The 22,482-nt window shown below is 37.0% G+C and overlaps 1 protein-coding gene across 6 annotated transcripts in view; it reads right to left on the bottom strand.

The window, feature by feature from the left end:
- The window catches only part of Pde1a (phosphodiesterase 1A), a 405,541-nt gene that overhangs the window by 7,038 nt on the left and 376,021 nt on the right, over positions 1–22,482 (bottom strand). For all 6 annotated transcript variants that reach the window (XM_008827946.3, XM_008827948.3, XM_029561050.1 and 3 more), the window contains 3 exons: positions 21,146–21,227; positions 18,126–18,246; positions 17,556–17,743 (listed from right to left, as the gene is read on the bottom strand). In XM_008827946.3, the coding sequence (XP_008826168.1) occupies positions 17,556–17,743; positions 18,126–18,246; positions 21,146–21,227 (391 nt within the window). The remainder of the gene's footprint in view (positions 1–17,555; positions 17,744–18,125; positions 18,247–21,145; positions 21,228–22,482) is intronic.

Raw genomic sequence — 22,482 nt, 5'->3', positions numbered from 1 at the left:
CACGGCCTTCATTCTGTGTCCTCATCTGTCATCATATAAATCTTCAGTCCTAACAAGTGGGAATTAGATTTCATTCCCAATGTGCCCTTAGCTTCAAGCTATCTAATAGGACTGGTAAAATTCTCTTCCCTTGGTTTGGGGAGAAGGAAGCAATTCTACATCTTCTCCCATTGTAGGAACTGCTTAAAATGCAATCTTCATAAATCGTTTCCCTATGTTGAGTAACTTAATGTTTCATTTATTTGAACTGAGGGTTTCAAGTATTTTATAACTGGGTTTTGAATTTTCTTTGACATTGCTGACTCATAGCTTGGTTTGTTCTCTGACTTTCATTATCATCTTGGAGCCTTGTTTTAAACTTCAGATTTACTATCCTGTTATTTAAGACTAGATCAGAGTAGAACAAAACAGTCTTGAATAGAGCAAACAACAGTAGATAAGAACAGACTAAATTTAAAAAAGGAATCTAAATATTTATGTCATCCATCACTCTCAAAAATTTTGAGAGAATTTTTTACAATGGACAAAGGCCACTGATGTCTTCTATTACCATGTACTCTTACTTCTAGTGGCTAAAAATCTTATCAGTAAGGAAAAAGTGAGAGGAATAAAATAATAAAAGATTAAAAATGTACCAATTATAAAAACCTAACAAATCTCAAAAATGATCTGCAAACAACATCCAAGAATAATTCTTTATATGCAATTAGAAAAGCAGTAAGTGAAGAGGCTGGAGAGATGGCTCACAGTTAAGAGCACTGACTGCTCCTGCAGAGGTCCTGGGTTCGATTCCCAGCACCCAAATGGTACTAACAACTGTCTGTAACTCCAGTTCCAGGGGATCTGACACCTTCTTCTGACCTCCACAGGTATTGTATGACACAGGTGTACATACACACATGCAGGCAATACATTCAGACACATAAAATAAAAATATAAATAAAATATAAAAAAGAAAAGCAGAAAGTAAATATTATGACCAACTCAAGTGTTTTGCAGCACCAAAAAAGTATCCTTGTTCCAAATTGTAATGTTCCAAGTATTTTCAATAGTACACACACATTGCCAAGCAATTCATAGCAGCTACATTGCTCAGGAAACACCAAATGGGTCCTCTATATATCTAAGTCACATTACTTTTAATTCATCTTTAGCTGTAGAAGCCTTTGTAATTAATTTTGGCAATATATGTGCAAGTCACTCTTAATCTTCCATTAAAAAAAAGAGTGTCACATTATTTTGACATCACTGTCAGGAAAGAGAAAGTCATCAGCATCATTCACTCCCTCAAAGATCATTTTAGATAACCTTCATAGCTGAAGGATGGGATTTTAAAAGATCTTGGGAAATACCCACAGAGTCCATGGCTTCAAACTTTTCTATTATGAGCCAGTCTTTCCTTGTAGTTCCATCGAATATATATCCTTCTTTTAAAAAAAACAAACCATAAATAAAATACATATAGCCACAGAGAACTCCACTTATAGAAAAATACAATTATTAGCATAGTTAGGGAACTTTTGATACATTGTGATCCAAAATGCACCTCTTTGGGAATGCTGTGAATGACAATAATAAACTGCAGCTCTACTATATATGCAATTTTTAAAAAATCAATTAATTTATTTTTATTTATTTTTATTGAATAGATATGTGATTTTAAAGTAATAATGAAATTAAATGATACTTCAAGATGCTTCCATTAAACATATTATGAAAATTATCTATGAATCCCAGTGATGACAAAGATGCCAGAAATGTCAACATCTACTGTTGCCTCCAAATGATGCATATGGCATATGTAAGTAAAAAGCTAGAAGAAAACCCCAAAAGTTCATAAGGATTCATCTACATAACTCTAGGTTGTAATAAAATATTTGTTCTACAGTGGTACCCTTTATGGGTGGATGAAGCTGTTCCCAGAAGTCACAGGTTATTAAATGAAAAATCCTAGCGAGCACTTCCCTGTGAGTTGTTAGGGAAGTTCCTGGGGCCCCTTAAACAACACAGGCCCTTTTCATTGCTATGGATATCCCCTCAAACTAAATGGTAAGACCTTATTGCTGAAGGTAGCATACTCTGGTTTGCAGGACGGAGAATCAGGCTGGAGCTAAGATGGAAGCTTCTTCCCTGCTGAGGTCTTTGCAGTGTTAGAAGGTGCTATGTAGGATGCTGGGACTGTTGTGGATGCTGTGCTATACTAAGAATGGCCAGGAAAAATGTCCTCACTGGTACAATAGGGAAGTCTGCTATGGAAGAAATCAGCCATGTTTGGATTGGATTTGAAGCATGCTCTACACGAGGAAATTCATGTCTGGTATTGTTGATAGGCTTATAGGAAACACTTAGATCCTGGAGGACCTGGCCTAATCAATAGATTCCCCCCTTGAAAAATTCACAATGTTTTGGCATTATTGGGAGGTAGTGAAAAGTAGGAAGTGGCATCTCGTTGGAGGAAGTAGATCACTGAGGAGGGCCCTAGAAAGACACATATTCTCCCAGCTTCCTGTTCTGTCTCCCTGGCAGCTATGAGGCGGTCAGACTGCCAGAAGCTACCACCATTAATTTTGCCCTACCTCAGGCCCAAAGCAGCAGTCCAAGTGACTTTCTGGCAGTGGAGCCAATCCCAAAGACAGGACATATGAGCTACACTAGTAAGGGTTTCGGAACAGGGCTGCCCACATGTCAATGTGTGCTTCTGGTGCTGGACGCAGTGCTACAGAATTTAATGTTTACCTGCTGGATTTTGTTACAGAATTTAGAATTTTACCTGCCAGATTTTGTCTTGCTTTGGTCCTAGCCCTCCTTTTTATGCCCCAATTCCCCATTTTTGGAATGGAAATATTTAGTCCAGGTTATTATAGATTGAAAATATGTAAAATTCTTTTTAGATTTTATGGGATCTCCTGGCAAGAAACTCCTTGCCTGGAGTTTCAAAGGAGCCAGGCAAGTGTGGACCGGAATTCCTGAAACTGTGAGCCAAAATAAACCCTTCTTCCTTCTTATTTTCTCAGGCACCCTGTCACAGAGAAGAGAAACTTGATTAATAGCAAAACCTTTTTCCATTAAGTGTCATATAGGATGCAAATTAGGAAATTACTAAATGAGTTTTGGTTCACTAAATCAAAATGAAAACATTTATTAAAACATATTCATATAGACTAGCAAAATTTAGAATAAACTCATGTACCTAAAGCATATGCATTAAGTTCTAAATATGGAGGGAGCTCTGTAGGTGATTTATGAAAAAATGAAAGATTTTTACATATATTCTTCTACCAAGTAGTAAAATTATAGTCTAGTTGTAGAGATAATATGTCATAAAGCCAGAAATCTTTATGGATAAGTTCCATTAGCATTAAAAATGTTAAAACAATGTAGGGGAAGTCAAGCTGGCTTCTTGAAAGAGTTCAGTCTTAAAACTGGATGCATGTTGTTTGGTGGTACACAGATAAGAAATTGTTTGTGAAAGGGGCAAAGAGGTAAGGTTAGGGATAGAGTCTGAGCTAAGGCAAGACCTGGGGAAAATACCTGTGCTAAGGCAAAGTGAAGTGCCGTTCAGAACTTTACTGAGTATCCCTTCCCACTGGCTGAAGCTAGTTTTTCATCAGAGAGGTTACTGTCTTTGAGGAAGACTCTAATACCTATTAAAATGTTATTTTTCCTAGAAGTTAGCTGTGTGATTGAATCATAAATGTGTTTGAGAGGAAACAGTCTCTGATGGGAGGAATATGGTAGCTTCTAAGGGCATTAGTTATTTTAGTGTTGAGGGTACAGAAGTTGAAATGCTGGTAATAGGAGAAAAATTTGGAATTAATTGTGTTAACATTCAAATCACATTTTGTGAATGGCAGGAACAGCTTACGAAATATTATAAGATTTAGATCTTGCAGGCAATTTAATGCAAAGGCAATGTTGAGTCTCACATTTTTAATGAGAATTAAAGGAAAGGATAAAAATGGAGTCTGACTCCTTCAGTAAACTTCACCCACCCACGGCTCAGGGATCATTACAGAAGAAGGGGCAGAAATATTGGTAAAAGAGAGGAGAAATATAATCTTACAGGCTCCTGAGACATTGTTCATATGAACCTGCAACAATTGTGTCAGCATGCAAACTCAAGCACACCAAAACCTAGCATAGAATTGTGGAAGTGCGCAGCAGGCCCGAATCTTAGTCAAAGAACTACTGGGCGGCTGATTACTGCTGGGGGAGGAAGAGCTGATCTTCTTAAAGGGAGTGACTCTAGATAGGCTGACTAGACCTCAGCAGATGAACGTGCACTGAGAGACATCTGGGAACACTAACTTGACTTGATAAGCCAAGAACGCATGAAATCCAGTGGGAGGGGTTGTAGGCGCCTGCCGAGGAGGAAGGGGGTATAAAGATGATTAAAATGTTCTGTATGAAATACACAAAAAAAATCAATAAAGAGCTTATGAAAGATGTGCTAAAAATTCACATTTTCTTGGGGCTGGAGAGATGGCTTTGTGGTTAAGAGCACTGACTGCTCTTGCAGAGGATCTGGGTTTGATTCCCAGCACCCACATGGCAGCTATGAACTGTCCTTAACTCCAGTTCCAGGGGAATCCAACGCTCTCTTCTGACCTCTGCGGCATTGCACGACATGGGTGCACTCACATGCATGCAGGCAATACACTCATATACATAAAATAAAAATAATTAATAGAATTTTTTTTTAAATTCACATTTTCTTTATCTTTTATAAGCCAAAAAATTATGTATGCTACTAATTTTATGTATAGTCATATAAATATGCTTTAAGAATTGAAATTCAGAAGACATAAATTGCAAATGGTAGGAATATTTTGTCTTTGCTGCAATATTCTGCTGAATTATATTTTTTATTTAAACTTCAATTAGGAAAACAAAGAAACACAAACCATCAATTACACAATAAAAATGCTTAATTATGTCTATGCATCAATCTATTTCTGTACCTGAAAGGATACTAGCACACATACCTGAACTTGTTTCAGTAACAGATAATCCAGAAAAAGAAAAGCACGGAAGTAGACTATTGTAAACACGAACAATGGAGTCCCATTCTCCTATACCCAGAGAATACATGGAAACATGTGGGAGACATAAGGATCATCCATCTTTAATATGAGGGTCACTACAGAAGCACTCTAAAACTGTTTCCTGAATTTTCTCATTTGCTGCCATTTCTGTGAATTTTAAGCCAAGAAATTATTCCGTTTTTAATGTGACACTTCAGAACACAAAAATTCTATTGCCAGAAACCATTTCTCAAATTGCTCTGCTTAAATAATGTTAGAAAAAAATTAACGATATGTTCACATTTGTAATCTTAACATTTATCTACAACATGTAGTTTGAAATTTTCTATAATGTTCATATATTTAAAAGGTTTGTTATACTTCATTAGTTAGTTAGAGAGGCATGCCACAGTGCATGTGTGGAGGTCACAAGACACCTTGAAGGAGTTAGTTATCTCTATCCACCTTGTGAGTTCTGAGGAATTCATCTGTGTTCTGAAAATGGAATTCACATCATCAGGCTCTGTTGTAAGTGCCTATACCTGCGGAGCTATCTTGTCAGGCCTAGGATTATGTATTTTAAAAGGGACACCAAAATGGATATAGCAACATTTAAACTTTTCTAAAATTTTTATTTATTGTTTTTATTTTATGTATATGTGTGTATTGCCTGCATGTAGGTAAGTGCACCCGTGTCGTGCAATGCCCGCGGAGGTCAAAAGAGGCTGTCGGATCCCCTGAGACTGGCATTATAGACAGTTGTTAGCTGCCATGTGGGTGCTGGGATTCAAACCCAGGTCTTCTGCAAGAATAACCAGTGTTCTTAACCACTGAGCCATCTCTCCAGTCCCAGATATAATAACATTTAAAAAGATATAATATATGACATCTTTTCTTTCATACATTCTTGTTGAACTACATTTGTATTTTAATGCAAATATGTCAGTATGTCTTAACTTATTAAATCATAACAATCTGTGTGGGAAACAGCAGAAAGGCATAAATTAATGAATAGGAATGACATGTGTTCATAATAGTAATCATAGCAACAGCAGAAACAAAAATAAACAGAGAATGCTCACTGTATGTCAAGTCTGTGCTTAGTGCCCCCCATACCTTATCACTTAGTCGTCAATTTCTTTTCTTTTTTTTTGCTGTGGGACAAAGCTGGACCTTCATCCCTGGAACCAGGCACATCATCAATAATCTAAACATGCTGTTTACATAGGCTAACTCCCTGTCTCATGTGGAGAAGTTTCCACTAGTTTCAAAGAGCAAGAGGATTCTTAGTTGTCCGGAAAAACACAATTGTAAAGTTTTAAAACAGGGATCATGGAATCAACTTGACATCCTCATCTTCCTACTCAGGAAAGCCACTACGATTTGAAATTCAGTATTCTGGGGCCAACAGAATGGTTTGACATTAAGAAATGTTAGCAGCACTTTGTAAAACACAAGAGTCTCTTTTAATGAATGCCCTTTGCTACAAATCCTGGAGCAAATGATAAGCTCAGAAGAGGTTAAAAAAAAAAATCCAAGACCCATACAGTCCTACAACCCTTGAATATTTCAAAGTGACCTCTGATGCATGGAGTAGAAATAATATAGACTTAAAACTTCAGGAGAGATAAATCATTCGAGTTATAGTCCTTATGTCTATGATTAAGTCTCCATGCTCAAAAAGATGAAAATGTGCAAATGCTTTCATCATTTTTGTCTTGACAAATTCTTCACAGTGCAGCATAGAAACCCAACACCTGCCGCAGACCTTAGCCATCTCAAGCTCACTCACAACTCACTTGCGTGTTCAAATACAGCAGACCAACCGTTTCTAACCTAGAGACTGCAGGTAGCCAACCTTTTGGAGACTCTGCAAACACAATTTTAGTGTTAATGTTCCTTAAGTATTCTTCTGGTAAGAGAGAACTTTGTTTCTAACAAGGGAGGATGAGACTCAGGAGAGTGTGTCTATGTCCCTTTATTTTCATTTTATCTTGTTTTGTCCATTTCCTCTTTCACTTTCCTTGTAGAAACTAAAATCATTTATAAGCATCATGAGGCTGAATACATAATTTTCAATGAGTATGTGTCTGGCAGAAGAAAAATTCAGCAAATGCTAATGGTATGCATTATTTAAAATTCTAGTAGGGCTGAGATATGCTGACGATATTCTGTAAATACTGCTTATCAAGGTCATCATAGAATTTAATTGAAACTATGTCATATCCCCAGAGTTTTTGTCTTTAAAGTTATTATTTATAATAGCTCTCAATTTTATGTCACTAAGTCTTAGACGGCTTAGAATGTTGGCACCTCTGTGCATGAGTTCTTATATAAGACAAGGAAAAATCCAGTCCTATATACACAACCACCCTAGTTCCTGGAATAAGAAAGACTCTAGTGTTTTTATATAATTCCTCCCATGCCATTTTGTTCTCGCCTCTCTCATGTTCTTATCTAACTTTGTTGGCTATGGTGAGGGGTTCTTTGAACAAACATGTGAAGAGAGGCTCATCTAGCTGTAGTTTTTGAAAGTAGTGGTAGAAGAAATTGCTTCACCTGTATTTTCATGCATGTTGCTCTTATTAAATACAATTGTAAGCTCATGCTTTAAAATTAAAGCACTTTAAGTAATTAGCCACAAGATACTTTATCAATCAATAGCCCTCAGCCAGGTTTGTGGGGAGTGGTGGAACCTCTGATCTATGAGGTTTGTATAATAGGGTTGCTCTCATGATGGAAATGATGTTATTTAAATTAAATTTTGGGTACTATATTATCTCTTTATCAAATATCAACACTATTATTTTATTCTTGTTATGTGTCCTTTATCTGACAAGACTTCAACTTCTTTCTCACTGATGTCTCTAGGTTTTTCCGGACTTACTTGTGTTTTGTTGCAGGCTAACCAAAGACAGAGGTGATATAGTAACATGCCCTTCTAGGTGAATCCTGCATCCACAATAATAATCAGATGTCACTGAGTGATCCTTGGCCTGTAGGTCTCTCATTACCATCACAGAATGTTTTAGATAAGGGTCAAAAGTAATCAAGGATTCCAAAGTCACTTGTTAACAGTTTTCTTGCTGGGAAAGGGCCATTTATGGTTTTTATTTTCTTGTTATTATTGTACTGAGGACTCAACCTGGGGCTTGGTGCATGCTAAGAAGTGTTTAGCCACTTAGCTACAACTACAGCCCTATCCTTTTTTTTTTTTTTTTAGGCAGAGTTTCACTGAGCTGAATAGGCTGACTTTAACTGCTCTTTGTAGTCCAGGCTGACTTTGAGCTTGTGATCCTCCTGCCTCAGCTAAGACAATAACTGAAAACACAGTTCGCCATCACCATGCCTAGCCTAGTTTGCGTTCTGAAGATTACACTGTAATCGAGTTTTAGCCTCAGATCCTTGAAGGCTTTCTCCATTTCCCTTTAAAGGTTTATGTACTGAATTCCACTCAGTTTTTCTTTCCTCTTTTTTTCATAATTCATTTGGAGAAGGAATAAAATACAGAAATTAGGTACCCATGAGAAAAACACAAGAGTTGAGCAGTGAATCTTTTTTCATAACCCCTGAAAATTTCCTAGATTTCTATAGCTAATCTAGGGAAATTATAATTTCAAAATGTAACAACTGTCGAAGAAGTGAAAGTGGGACAGCTGAAGTGGCTGGGTTGAATATAAACCCAAGATCTAGGCACAGTTCAAGTGATCAAAACGAGGATGCTTAAAATGCTTTCAGAATTTAATTTTCATAAACCAAGTTTGCTGTATCACAAAATGTCCTGTTTTTGAGGTCTACAGAAAACTTTTTTTTTCAAATCATTTCCTTTCTCTGAAGGTTTTTTTGTACTGAGGGAAAAAAAAAAGTCCTATTTCTTAAGTGGCAGAATCATTAATAGAACAAATTTAAGTTAGGGTAGTTCATTTACATCTTTGCAAATTAGACAACTGTGTCAACCATTCAGAATAAACCAATTCCTTTGCTTCATGCTCTCGTGCAGAAAACTGGATGGGTTTGAGAGACATTTGGGAGATTTACTCTAAAGTCTATCATGATGGATGAAAAGGTAGTAGAAACAGCTTTCTTTTGAGATCAATTCATCTTATTACGTGATGCAGCTGATCCATTATATCCTTTGTCATGGGTCAAACATCACCTTATATCAAAGTTATTATGTACAAAAATGTTTTCCTACAACACATTTCTTTTTAAAATATTTTATTTATTATTTATATTTATTATTTTTATTTTATGTGTATGAGTGTATGTGAGTGCACCCATGTCGTGCAATGCCATGGAGCTCAGAAGAGCACTTTGGATTCCCCTGGAACTGGAGTTAAGGACGGTTAATAGCTGCTATGTGGGTGCTGGGAATTGAACCCAGGTCCTCTGCAAGAGCAGTCAGTGCTCTTAACTGCTGAGCCATATCTCCAGCCCCTACAGCACATTTCTTTAAGCAAGCCTTGTTTAAACTCTCCAAACAATCTGGAAGTATATGTGTGAACCCAGGAAAATGGCTGCAGAAACACAGTTCTATACACTGACAGATTTAATTTGCAGAACAGTGCTTGAAATAGAAGCCATAAAATGATCTATACTTTATAATTGATGAAGTAAAAGCTCATTCATAAATTGTTCAAAATTATGTAACTACTAACAATAAACAGCAAAATTGAAAAAAATAGTCTTGTTCAGGAATCTTAGATTTTAACCCCATAGTATGCTGCTTCACCAGTTATAATTTAATTTCTGTTCTGTTTTTATCTTTTTTTAGTATAAATATATGCCTCATTTTTTATTTAAATCTAATGGCATAATATAGTTTTTTTCCCTCACGGGGCAGAATTAAACAGTAGAATAAATATAATTATTTGTAGGAATACATTCTTCAATATTAGCTACTAGTTATTCTTAGCTAAGTAATTCTTAGAAGACTTCTACCAGTCTAGTAGAACTAACCATTAAACCAGCTATGAGAGATTCACAGTAAAAGAAAGCATTGAAAAGCACTTCTTAAAAATAATAGAAAGGGTTAGTGAGCTGGCTCAGCAGATAAAGGTGCTTGCTGCCAAGCATGATGCCCTGAGTTTGAACTCCAGACCCACAGGATGAAAAGAGAAAAAGGAGAAAACTGACTCCTACAAGTTGTCATCTGACCTCCATATATGCACATAAAACACATAAAACAAAAAAATTAAAACTGTAATAAAAAGAAAAAAATCTTTAAAAGTATTTTTTTCTAAGAGTAAAACAACTTGGCCAATCTTAACTAAGTTGCATGGTGAAAACAATTGAAGCCCAACCCAAACAGTGTATTAAAGCATTCTGCATTTGTTCCCAATCTAATATCAACATTATTTGTGTGATATCTATCTTGAAATTTTTCAGGGACAATGTTAATCATAGAGATCATTGAAACACTTTTCAGAAGGAAAATTTGTAGAATTAATATAAAAGGTAAATTCAATCTGTAAAATTTGCACTAAGGCCTTTTACAAAAGGGGCAGCTGAAGAGAGTTTCAGGGTAGCCTTGAGTGAAGAAATGAAGAGATTACTCATCAGTTGCTCCAAGAAAATTTATTGGCCCTCATCATGTCATCTCAACAAAGAGAGATGCACAAAATACTATTTGAACAAATACTTGAAGACATGAAGATGCTGATGTAGTAGCTAGCGAGTGAATCTGTTCCACACCAGTCGAGCCAGGTCAATTAAGGATATTGTAGCTGTTATGTATGTGGTTTCTGATGTCAATTTAGCAATCTGCAAAAGTGGATTCCCTTTCTCACTCAGGCCCAGGTAGATTTCCAGGAAGAATATTGAAAATGCCAAGTCAAATGAAAGCTGTCACCACATATTAAGGAAAAATTTACAGTCCTGTAGGATTGTTATTGTTTCTGAAAAAAAAAAGGTACTCATTATAACAAATCTAGAAAATGTGATAAAGTAGTGAAAAAATCTGTAATCAGTGTAATAAATTAATCATGTCCATATGATCTACTGTGGTAAAAGTATAAAAATAAATATAATTACCATAGTTGTCTTAATTTTTAACATATTTTGATTTGCTATTAAAACCTTTTCTGACACTTGTACTCAAAATAAGTCTAATCACTTCAGCTCAAGCAAACACTCTCAGAATTTAATGAGAGGTTATTACAAATGCTATTAATCTAGTACACATAAAAAGTGTCACTATGCATTTGTTTGAATATAAAATTGTATTATATGAAGAGATAATATTCTGAGATTCAATTTAAAATAGCATGAATAAAAATATGCTTCTTTTTATCATGAAAAATGTATTTTTGAACTAATTTTATTTAATAACACAAATACAACAAAACTCAAATTATTTATAGGAATACAACACTACAGGAGCTGATGCTCTTTTGTGGATTTTGATATGACTTTCAAGTAGAATTACAGGAAGATATTTTGAGAAAGAGGTAGAGAGCTCATCTGCATAATTTTATTATAGTATGTTATTATAGCTTTCTAATTTATTACTAATGTTCTTTGCCACTTACTGTGCCTAATTTACATATTAAATATGTATAATAATTATAGACCCATAGAATAAAGCATAGTATATAGATTAGGTTCTATGTGCGTTTTCAGGCATGCCCTTTATAGTATTGGAATACATTTCTGCAAATGAGGGGAAGGATTGTATAGCAATACATCAAGTTTAATTAGAGTGTGTTTTGGATATGAAGTATCCACAACAAGGCTGATGTGTTAAAGGCTGGATGGTCAGCAGACTGGCTTTTGAGTGGGAATTGGCTTATGAGGGCTTTAACTTCATACATGGATTGATCCATTGACAGCATTTCAGAAATTGGCCAGACCCTATCTTCATCCACCTGTGAATTCAGCCCTGAATGGTATGGGGTCTAGTTGGAGGAAGTGGGTCACTGGGCTCTTGCCTCCAGGGAGCATCTGTCCCTGGATGCCTACTCTCTTTCTGCCCCTATGTGCTGTGAGGCAGCAGCCCCTCTGCCATCCTCCTGCTGCCACGTTATGCTGTGTCACCACAGACCTGGAATGATGAAATCTGTGATCATGGACAGGAACTTCTGAAATCGTAAGCCAAAGTAACTCTTTCCTCCCTAATTTGCTTATCTTGTTTATTTTTATTATAGGAACAAAGAGCTAGCTGATGTAATAAGTTATCCATCACAAGCAATTAAGTTATTATGCTAATTATAACAAATTTAATCATTTAGCAATTGATTTTAAATATCTCCATTACTTTTAAGGAGAAAGACTTCCTAGTTTTGTTTATTAATATTTGATTTTTTCTTTTTTTTTTGGTCTTTTTGAGACAGGGTTTTCCTGTAACCCCAGCTGTCCTGGCACTCACTATGTAGACCAGGCTGGCCTTGAACTCACAGAGATCCACCTGCCTCTGCCTCCCGAGTGCTGGGATTAAAGGCATGCACTGCCATGCCCGGCCAATATTTGATTTTTAAAAAAAATTTAAATGTGTATAAGTGTATTGCTTACATGTATGTGAGTGTACCCTTGTCATGCAATGCTCACAAAGGTTTGAAGAGGGCATTGGATTCCCTGGAACTGGAGTTACAGACAGTTGTTAGACACCATGTGGGTGCTGGGAACTGAAACCTAGTCTTCTGCAAGAGCAGCCAGTGCTCTTAAACTCTGAACCATCTCTCGAGTCCTTAGTTTTATTTTTTAATTTTTAAAGAATTTATACATGACTTCAGACCTATTATTTAAAAATCTTTTGTTTCCTATTGAGAAAAGTCACTAGTTTTTTAAAGTAGCAAATATAATCTTAAACCCAATTTACTAAAATATTCTAGTATAGTATCTCAAGTAAGTAACAAAAAAATTAAAACGTAAGAAAATATTACTCTCAAAAAGGAAACACTGAACTCATTAGTAACATCTATGGTGATTTTCTGAATATGTGGGCAGGTATAGATGTCATTTCAGGTCAACTATCAAGGTATCAGGGTTTTGTGGGGTGGATTAAGGCCAGAACTAAATTGCTCTGAGAAACAGGAATTTTAGAGGCAGAGTGGGAAACAAAATGTAAGAGAGAATATAGAAGTTCAAAGGTTTTAAAAAGAAAACAGAAATGAGAGTACAAAGATACATATATCACACACACACATATATATATATGTGTGTATGTATCTCTCTCTACACACACATTTTATATATATATATATTGGCATATAGCAGTCACTGAGATGTAAGGTTAAGATAACAAAGCTTCCAGTAACTGGGCTAGTCCATAGGATTATATTGTTGCTCTGTGAGCTATGTGAGGAATACAGCCAAATTCTAGTTACACATGGAATTCCTACTAGATGTGAGGGGCATCTAAATGGGAGAACTATCATAGGAAGCCGATCCCTGCCTCCTATACAGTACTGAGCTTACTGCCCCATAATCCCTGATTAAAAGTGCAGCATCCAAGCTACCCACCTCTTCCCTCTCACTATCTTGTCTATTCTTCAAATCCCCACTGTTACTTTTCTAACCCAACAGTTTTCCAGGACCACAATAGCTCCTTTGAAGTCTTGAAGCTATTGTTCATATAGCAAAGTAAAATTAGAACAAGAGACTAGACTCGAGGGGTCAGTAAGCACAGCAAATGTAGATACAGAAGAAGTTTGCAAGAATGTTTCATGCATTGGATTTTCCTCTTATCATTTATCAGTGGATTTTTAAAAGGTCTTTTAGCAAACAGAAAAAAAAAATGGCACAGAATACTAAGTGAAACCATTTCACTTGTATAAATTTACCATTAAATAGAAACTAAAATTGATGCTTCTCAAACTATTTCTTAAAATAGAAAAGGAAATTTTTATGCAGCCAGCATTACACTAATACCTAAATCAGATAAAGATACAATAGAAAAATAAAATTAGAGACCTATCTCCCTCAAGAATATAGATGCAAAACTCCTCAATAAAACTCTTGCAAATTGAGCCAGATGGTGGCACACGCATTTAATCTCAGCACTCAGGAGGCAGAGGCAGGCAGATCTCTGTGAGATGGAGGTCAGTCAAGTCAACATAGCAAGTTCCAGGCCAGCTGAGGCTACAGGGAGACCTTGTTTCAAAACAAAACAAAATAAAAATCATTACCAGAAATCAAGAGCACATTAAAAAGATTATTTACCACGGTCAAATCAGCTTCATCGCAAAGATGCAGGGATAATTAAACTTATATAAATCAATAAATGTAATCACCACATAAATAAACTCAAGGACAGAAACCACGGCTGTCATCTCATTAGATGCAGCAAAGCTCTTTGACAAAATTTAACATCACTTTGTGATAAAATTTCTGGAGAACCTAGAAATAAAAGGAACATATCTCAACATACTAAAGGTTTGTAGCCCGACAATCACTCATTCCTCTGTAAAGAGTGAGCCTAGAGAGAGTTAGCAGAGGTCATATTGGAACTCCGGGAGCGAGGTGTGAACGTGGGCGCTGGGACCAGAGGCCAGTGCCAAGGCTGGCTGAAACTGTGCACGACAGGGGACAGCCTGTGCGGGAACTCTGCAGGGCCAGTTGGTGCAGAGGTGCCGGAAAGCTGATGGACTTGGGGCAGGGGCCGGACTTGAATAGCGCATGGGTTATGGGTAGTCGTTTCTTGTAAGGCACCCCCCCCAAACGTCATATAAACTATATAAAACCCAAAATAGAGATGTGTTATGCTGGTTTTAGTAACCAGCACCAGAACCAGGATACCCGGTGGTTAAGAGCCAGTCTCCCAGAGGGTGGGAAGGGGAAAAATTAGTGAAACAAAACTATTTAAACGAAAATCAGGAACAAGACAAGGGTGGACACGCTCTCCACTCCAGTTCAATATAGTACTTGAAGTCTTAGCTAGAGCATCAAGAAAAGAGAAGGAAATAAAGGGATAAAAACAGGAGAAGAAGTCAAAGTATACTTGTTTGCAAATGATATATTATGCATAAAAACCCTAAAGATTCCACCAGAAAACTCCTAAAGCTGATAAATACATTCAGCAAAGTAGCAGGATGCAAAATTAACACACAATTCTCTTTATTATCCCCACATGCCAACCTCACTACAAGAATAATCACATAACCTCCTATAATCTTCTGTCAGCTCCTTAAATAGTACAGAAAAAGTAGAGATTGGACAAAGACATAAGATACTGAGAAATTATGAAGATATTTTACCACTGTAAATGGATAAATTCAACCAAAAACTGAACCATTATGGGATGATAGAAAGGATTTTTTACTTTTTGAAAGTACCCCATGTCAAAAAGAGGTCTACAAATAATAATTCTAAACAGATGGGCACAACTTTTAAAATTTCATTTATTTTTATTTTATGTGTTTGAGTGTTTTGCCTGTGTGTGTATAAGTGCACTATGTGTTCAATGTCCAGAGAGGCCAAAAGAAGGCATCAGATCCCCTGGAGCTGGAGTTACGGACAATTGTGAGCTCCCATGTGGGTGCTGGGAAACCAACTGGGTCCTCTGCAAGAACAGCCAGTGCTCTTGTCTGCTGAGCCATCTCTGAATGCCCATGTCCAACATCTTAACAGAAGGCTTAATAGATGAAATTACTCTTTTAAAAAGAGTGTTACTGATGATCCCTGAGCTTTACATACTATAGCTGGAGGATCCACAGTCTTTCATTGCCCCTGGATTGGTGGGATGTTCTGGAGATTTTGAGATGTACTAGAAAGAATGTGAGATGTGATACGATGGTGACAGACCTCTGGGATACTCCCATGATGAACATCAGACCATCATCATCTTGATGCAATTGTGAAGAAGCTTTCACTTCAGTGTATTAAGGCTAGAAGTTGTTCATGGGACGCTAAAATGGTAATAGGTGACTGATAGTCACTGATTTTGAAACTATTTTAGAAGATGTCTTTTTGTAGCAGTCAGATTTCATTTTTATTATGAAATGTTATATCCATATAAGTGAATTTATGTGTATGGTTATAAAATGTATATATCAGATAGCACTATACATCGCCTGTGTATATATAGTATACAAACATATAGTTAATATATGTATGTATATATCATAATAGATCCATTTTCTTGATTTCATAATCCATTCTGATATCAAATCCTGTAAATTCTCCTTTCAAATATATCTGGAATCTAAATTCCGCCTCATCTTCTTGCATGCTTACTGCTCCAAGCCAGTGTCATTTTGTTTCCGAATTCAGGCACAGTCTCATTATTACTAAACTAATCTCCCATCTTCTGTCAGTATGACAAGCAATAGCTTTCTTTCTGGTATCCGTGGTGATGTTTTTGTCTCCCAAACAAAAGAATATTTTCCATTCTGCAGCCTGAGAAATCCTTTTTAAACCTTCAGCGTACTCCTTCCTTTTTCTTCTGAGAGGGAACCCTACACTGGGCTTCCTGTGTCTTAAGGGCACAGACCAGTACTGTGCCCCACATTCCTCATGGCAGCACACAGTCTGCAGCATTTCCCACCTGCTCAGCTCCTCCTCTCTTCACAGACCTCCTTGTTTCTTGTGTCAGGCAAGCTCCACTTCCCAGTTCGTGGGGTGACCATTCCTTGCATTGTGGAACTCTTCCAGATCCTTTTCCTTATCTCCTCTCACATTTATTAAAATTATCACTTTCTCAGTCAGTGAATTCTTCCCTGACCTTCCCTATTTAAAATTAAAATCCTGCTCCTAAATCCCTCACACTCTTTTATGAAGCATTGTAAGTTTAACAATAGCAGTAACAGCCAAGTCATACAGTGCTTCCTCCTCTGGTTACTTCTGATTAGATTACATAAATAAATTATTTAATCATCAAAACTAGTGTTGAGTAAACAAACTGCCTGTTTTGTGTGTTTTTGTGATGAGAAGAAGTAAAGTTTACCTCACCACAGAAAACAATTTAAAACTGGATAACATTAACAAAAACAACTATATGCTGGAAATCAAACAAAAGAGAATAATCTGCGATGCTTTTCTTTTTTAAAAGATCTATTTTAGTTTTAATTATGTATATGCACGTTTGTCTTTGGAGGCCAAAAGAGGGCATTCATTTGGTGACTGGAGCTAGAATTAAAGGCTGTTGTAGCCACTTGATGGGGTGCTTGGAACTTAACTTGGGTCCTCTGCAAATATAGCAAGTGCTCTTAGGCGCTGAGCCATCCCTCCAGCCCCAGCTTTTATTCTTAAATGAATTACTGGAAGTACAGGTGGGAACAGGAGGAGCTTGTGACGCTACTTGGTGCTAAAACCTTGAAAGCACCCCTGACAAAGCACAGAGGCGCTTGTGCCACAGTTTGTCACCATTTTATTGTCCCATCCTTCACATCCACATCACAAACAGACCTGCAGTTCAGGTGGTGTACGTAGCAGAAGTCCTACTTAGCTAGCATCGCAGCCAACTTTCTCACAAATAAATTTCAAACAGCACCAAGAGTTTGCATATTTTATCAAAAATACATTGAGTGTAAGAACATCCAAATGATTAGAGTTAAGAAAGAGGCACCAAGTGACAGGCATCATAATCGACTGTACCTTGTGTTGCTAACTCTTTCCACCTCTCTTTGTTCTGCTGAATGATGTCCACCAGGTTGTTTTTGAAGCTCTTCAGGTCCACAGCTGACAAGGAGTAGTCTGGGGAATAGCTCCCATCACTCATGGAACCTTTCATATTTGATCTCCTCAGGGAATCAGCAACGTGGAACCCCACGATGGTGGATGTGCTAATATGGACGACCAAAGAAAGCAAAGGCACCAAGGTCAAGATACGGGGCAAGTTTACAAAACCACCTGGAGAAACAGGACAGTAGTCATGCAGGCCCAGTTGTAAGCACATGGTAGCTGCTAACCTCCCAGGCCTCCTTTCTCACGTGGAGAGGACTAGGGACTCTACTTAACACACCCCAGGGTACTTTCATTTCTTTTCTCTTTTTTTAAATAGTTCTTAGTTGCAAAGGCAATGCAATACAATATAGAGCCACGAGGGGGCAATACTGCCTAATAATTCTTGTAAGAACCCTGCATCACTTTGAGAAATAAGTATAATCATTAAGTAAAAAAACTATTAAAATCATACAGATGAGATATGATGTAAAAATAGTATACCTGCTTGCCCCATAGTTAGAAGATTCAGATTTTGAGGCTTCCTCTATAAGAGGAATAACAATTTTCTCTGTTGAGTCTGTCAGAAGAGAAAACGTTGGCTCTACTATGAAATCAATGAAACCTAAAAAAGAAAACACACACACACACAAAACACAAAACTAAATTCAAGTTTTACAGTTTCCTGAATTCCAAAATAAGTAAAAAAGAAGAGAATTTGGTATATTGTAGGAGAACCGACATTAACTATAGTATTGATTCTACTTACCTCTGATATTTTAATGCAATAACACAGTTCTCGGAGGCTGTTAACTAAGTGCTCTATATAATAATCTGTTAAACAGTAGAAGTGATACCACTTAAATTTGATAGCTCAAGTACATTGCCTTATTCAGTATTCAACCTTATATGCTATTGCTACCACGAGAGCCAGTTCTAACGAGTAGGAGTTTATTTCATCTCAACAATAGGAATCATTACCCTTTTGGAATGGTCTTCACTTGATTGTTGGTTGCTAAATCCTCTTATGTATCAAAGTAATATCTAAGCTCCAAAGAAACCAACTAATTTAAGTCCTTCCCCCATCCCTTGCAGGCCCCAAGCTACTTTGCTTTTCTTACTGTATCAGTCAGAGTGCTCTGCCAATGTGTTAATATTCCAAATTGCTGTTTATTATTCTCTGAATGTAAAGCGTTAGTTCACAGAGTGTGGGCATGTGCTGTCAAATCAGCAGATAGAACAGTAACATCTCCAGGAGACAGCACTAATTCCACCACTTTGAGTTGTCAGGCCTGAGTGATGACTTACATTTAAAGTGCTCATCAAGACAGAAAATGACATGTAAAGAACACGGCCCTGTCCACTGTTTAGATAGAGGAGGAGGCAACTTATTATTATTATTATTTTATGTGTACGAGTATGTAAGCACACCCGAGTTGTGCAATGCCCACAGAAGTCAGAAGAGGGCATCAGATCCCCTGGAATTGGAGTCATGGATGGTTTTTAGCTGCCATATGGGTACTGGGAATGGAACCTGGGTCCTCTGCAAAAGCAGCCAGTGCTCTTAAATGCTGATGCATTTCTCCAACCCCAGAGACAACTATGTTATGCTATGGGTATACCTCAACACCTTGAGCCTTCAAGAGTGCTTGAAATCAAGTGTTTGTTGCTTTAATCACATCTGGAAACATGGACTACCATCTGAATGCAAGAAAATGATGATAAGGAAGGTCTTTAAGTAACAGTTCACTGAATATATGCAGAATATCCATTGGATGCTTGACCAAAGTAATTAATACTTCTCATAGTACATGCTGAGGCACATCTCTAATTTTTAACATGTCAATAAATTTGTGTCTTCATGGACACCTTCAAATCAAAGCAATGTCAATTGTCTACCCAGAGTTTTAACTGTCTGGCACAGGTAGAATGTCCAATGATCAGCACTTTTGTTAACCAACTGGACAGGAATTTACAATAAAGCTACCAACCTCAAGGATGTCAGTCATTCCCAGATCATTAGCTGAGGTCTACAGTCTACATACAAGCAATCACACTTTCTGAGCAGTAATAGGCACCCATGTTTTGTTCTCTATTGGAAATTTCCCATTAAGGGTGATAGGTTGGAGTAAGCAGCTCTCACACTGCCTGCCCTGCAGACTTGTGAGAAGTGCTACCAGAGCCAAACCCCAGAGGAAGGATGGCCATCTTTATATTAATTGGTCATATAGCTTAGCAATGAGGATGTTGGCTCACAAAATACTATTACAAATAATTGAACCATGCAGCATAACAATCATGGGTTTTAATAATGAACTGGAGTAGTTCCTAACACATTAAATACAGGTAAGAATAATCGTGGTTGCAAATATAATTTTGTAAATTTCCCTATGTTGACTTATCTGTTCATGTCTCAAGAATTTTTTTCCTCTAAAAGAAAAAGAGTCAGTACATTAAGCATATTATGGAAAATCAGCAATAACACAATGGTAAAGTTAATATTTTCTTTGAATTTCCTTGTGTCTGAAGAATTAAATTACAGAAAATAATCAGAAGCAACAACAACTGAAAAAACCCAGTCCCTTGCACAAGATGAAAGTCCTATATTTTATAGGGTTAGAGTCAAGAATAACAATAGTATTGACTAGTGTTGTTTTGAAGTGGTAAAGCCAGGAAATAGTTTAATAATATGGGTCTCAATTTAGTTTGCATTATACAACCCCCCTTCTAGTAATGCACTGAGCAGCTTATCTCTTAGACCTGCATGAACTATGCACATATACCCCTCTTCAACAATTCACCTAGCAATCTCAGACGCCCACCTGGATCTGGCTACATCTACATCCCATTCTGGGCAATGGGAAAAACTCCTTCCTTAACAATAATCGAACTTCGACAGTTTCTATACAAATATATTGACAATGTATCTGGCTAAGAAGAATGGAAAATCTAATATATTCTGAACTATTTTGGGGTGCAAGCATACTGAGGCATAATTGGGCATATGTATGGTTAAAATCAGATGCATTATGGGAAGGGATGTGCAGGATAGGAAAAAAAAAGATTATGTAACTTAATTTGGCAATCAAAATAGAGAACCAAACTTTCCTTCCTTTAAACCCCATAAGAAAAGACCCTAGGCTGTAGTCTGGGGTCTTTGAGTATCATCACCGATGTGGGCAGCTGCTCCTTTGCAGTGTGTTCTAATTGTTTCTACCGGTTTGCTTTAATTCAAGTTTCCTTGCTGCTTTTCAAATCTATGCGGGCTTTTATTTTAGTTCCTTGAAAAGTAGGTGAAGAGCTTGAAAACATCTGACCGTGATCATAGGTAACAGTTTCATTGACTTCATTTCGTGAGGTCATTTCAATAGTTCTCATTCAGCACCATCTAGATCAGCTTAAAGACAAAACTGATCATAAATATAGAGTGAGGCTCGCCTGGAAGTCTTTGAACAACACAGTATGCACATTTGAAAAGTGATAAATCGTACTCCCTTTCCAGGACCACCATTCTTTGGTATTACCTATTTGTGACTGGGCAACCATCGTTGACTTTCGATCACAAAGTGGAGAAAATGGAAGACCCAATTCAGCTTCTTTGTCTCCCTGGGGAAAGAAATACAAATAGCACAGATGAGACTTAGAGAATCTAAGGCAGTGAGCAGTCTATATACAAACTTTAAACAGCCACATCTTCCCGCCTTTAATCCCAGCACTAGGGAGGCAAAGGCAGGCAGATCTCTGTGAGTTCAAGGCCAGCCTGGTCTACCTAGTTCAAGGCCAGCTGGGGCTACAGGGAGACACTGTCTCAAAAATACTAAAAGAAAAAAAGAAAAAAAAAAGCCACATCTTCATTTCTTAAGCAGCAGTACTTGTTCTCTTATTTATATAATTCAAGTCTATCTTTGTATAATTTTACCCAAATGTTTCTCTCTCTTCTGGGGACCTTCTCTGGGAATGGGGTTGGTTATGAATGTTTTAGTACCTGTAAACTTCACTGTAGTATTGCAACCCATTGATGATAAAAGGTAAAACCTTTGAAGGAATTTTCTAGTTACCATAGATTAGTCATCTCAGTATATTATTAAGCAGTAATTAATAATCAAGTCTGTGGTCCTTTTCCCTCTTTTTTGAAGATGCCAACTATATCATCAAAGCTGTAGAAATCAAGATTTTGTGATTAGACTTTATTTTTCAAATGAAATGTGTATGAGCACATCTTTCTACTCATCGACTAAGATTTATTCAATATCTTACCACAAGATATTTGGAGGGTATCTAATACATACCTTGGATGGTTTTAAGTCACAGAAAATAGTGAGTGTTTAATATGGCATGAGTGTAATAAAGAGACATTAACTTTTTCTCCTTATTCTAGCAGGGAACTAACATGGTAGGAGCTCTACTTTTGAAAGATTAATTTGTCAAGAATATGAGGGATGACTAAGGGTGAATAAGAATGGTTCTTAAACCTCCAGTCTGAATGAAAATGGGCCTCTTGATGGAGAGAAAAGATGGAAATAAGAGATCTAGGTAAGAACAGATATGAATGCTAATATGGATTTGATTTTCAGCTTGTTAAGAACAAGGTTCAAGGGGCTGGAGAGATGGCTCAGTGGTTAAGAGCATTGGCTGCTCTTGCAAAGGAACAATGTTAGATTCCCAGCACCCACATGGCAGATAACAACCATCCACAATCTATAACTCCAGTTCCAGGGGATCGTACACCCTCTTCTGACCTCTGTGGGCATTGCATGACACAGGTACACTTACATGCACACAGGCAATACACCCATACACATAAAATAAAATAAAAATAATAAAAAATAAAATAATTTTAAAAAGAATAAGTTTCAAGGGG

Source organism: Nannospalax galili, unplaced genomic scaffold (assembly GCF_000622305.1).
Source record: "Nannospalax galili isolate Female #2095 unplaced genomic scaffold, S.galili_v1.0 scaffold892, whole genome shotgun sequence".
Taxonomy (NCBI): Eukaryota; Metazoa; Chordata; class Mammalia; order Rodentia; family Spalacidae; genus Nannospalax; species Nannospalax galili.
This window is presented reverse-complemented; position numbering and strand designations above follow the sequence as displayed.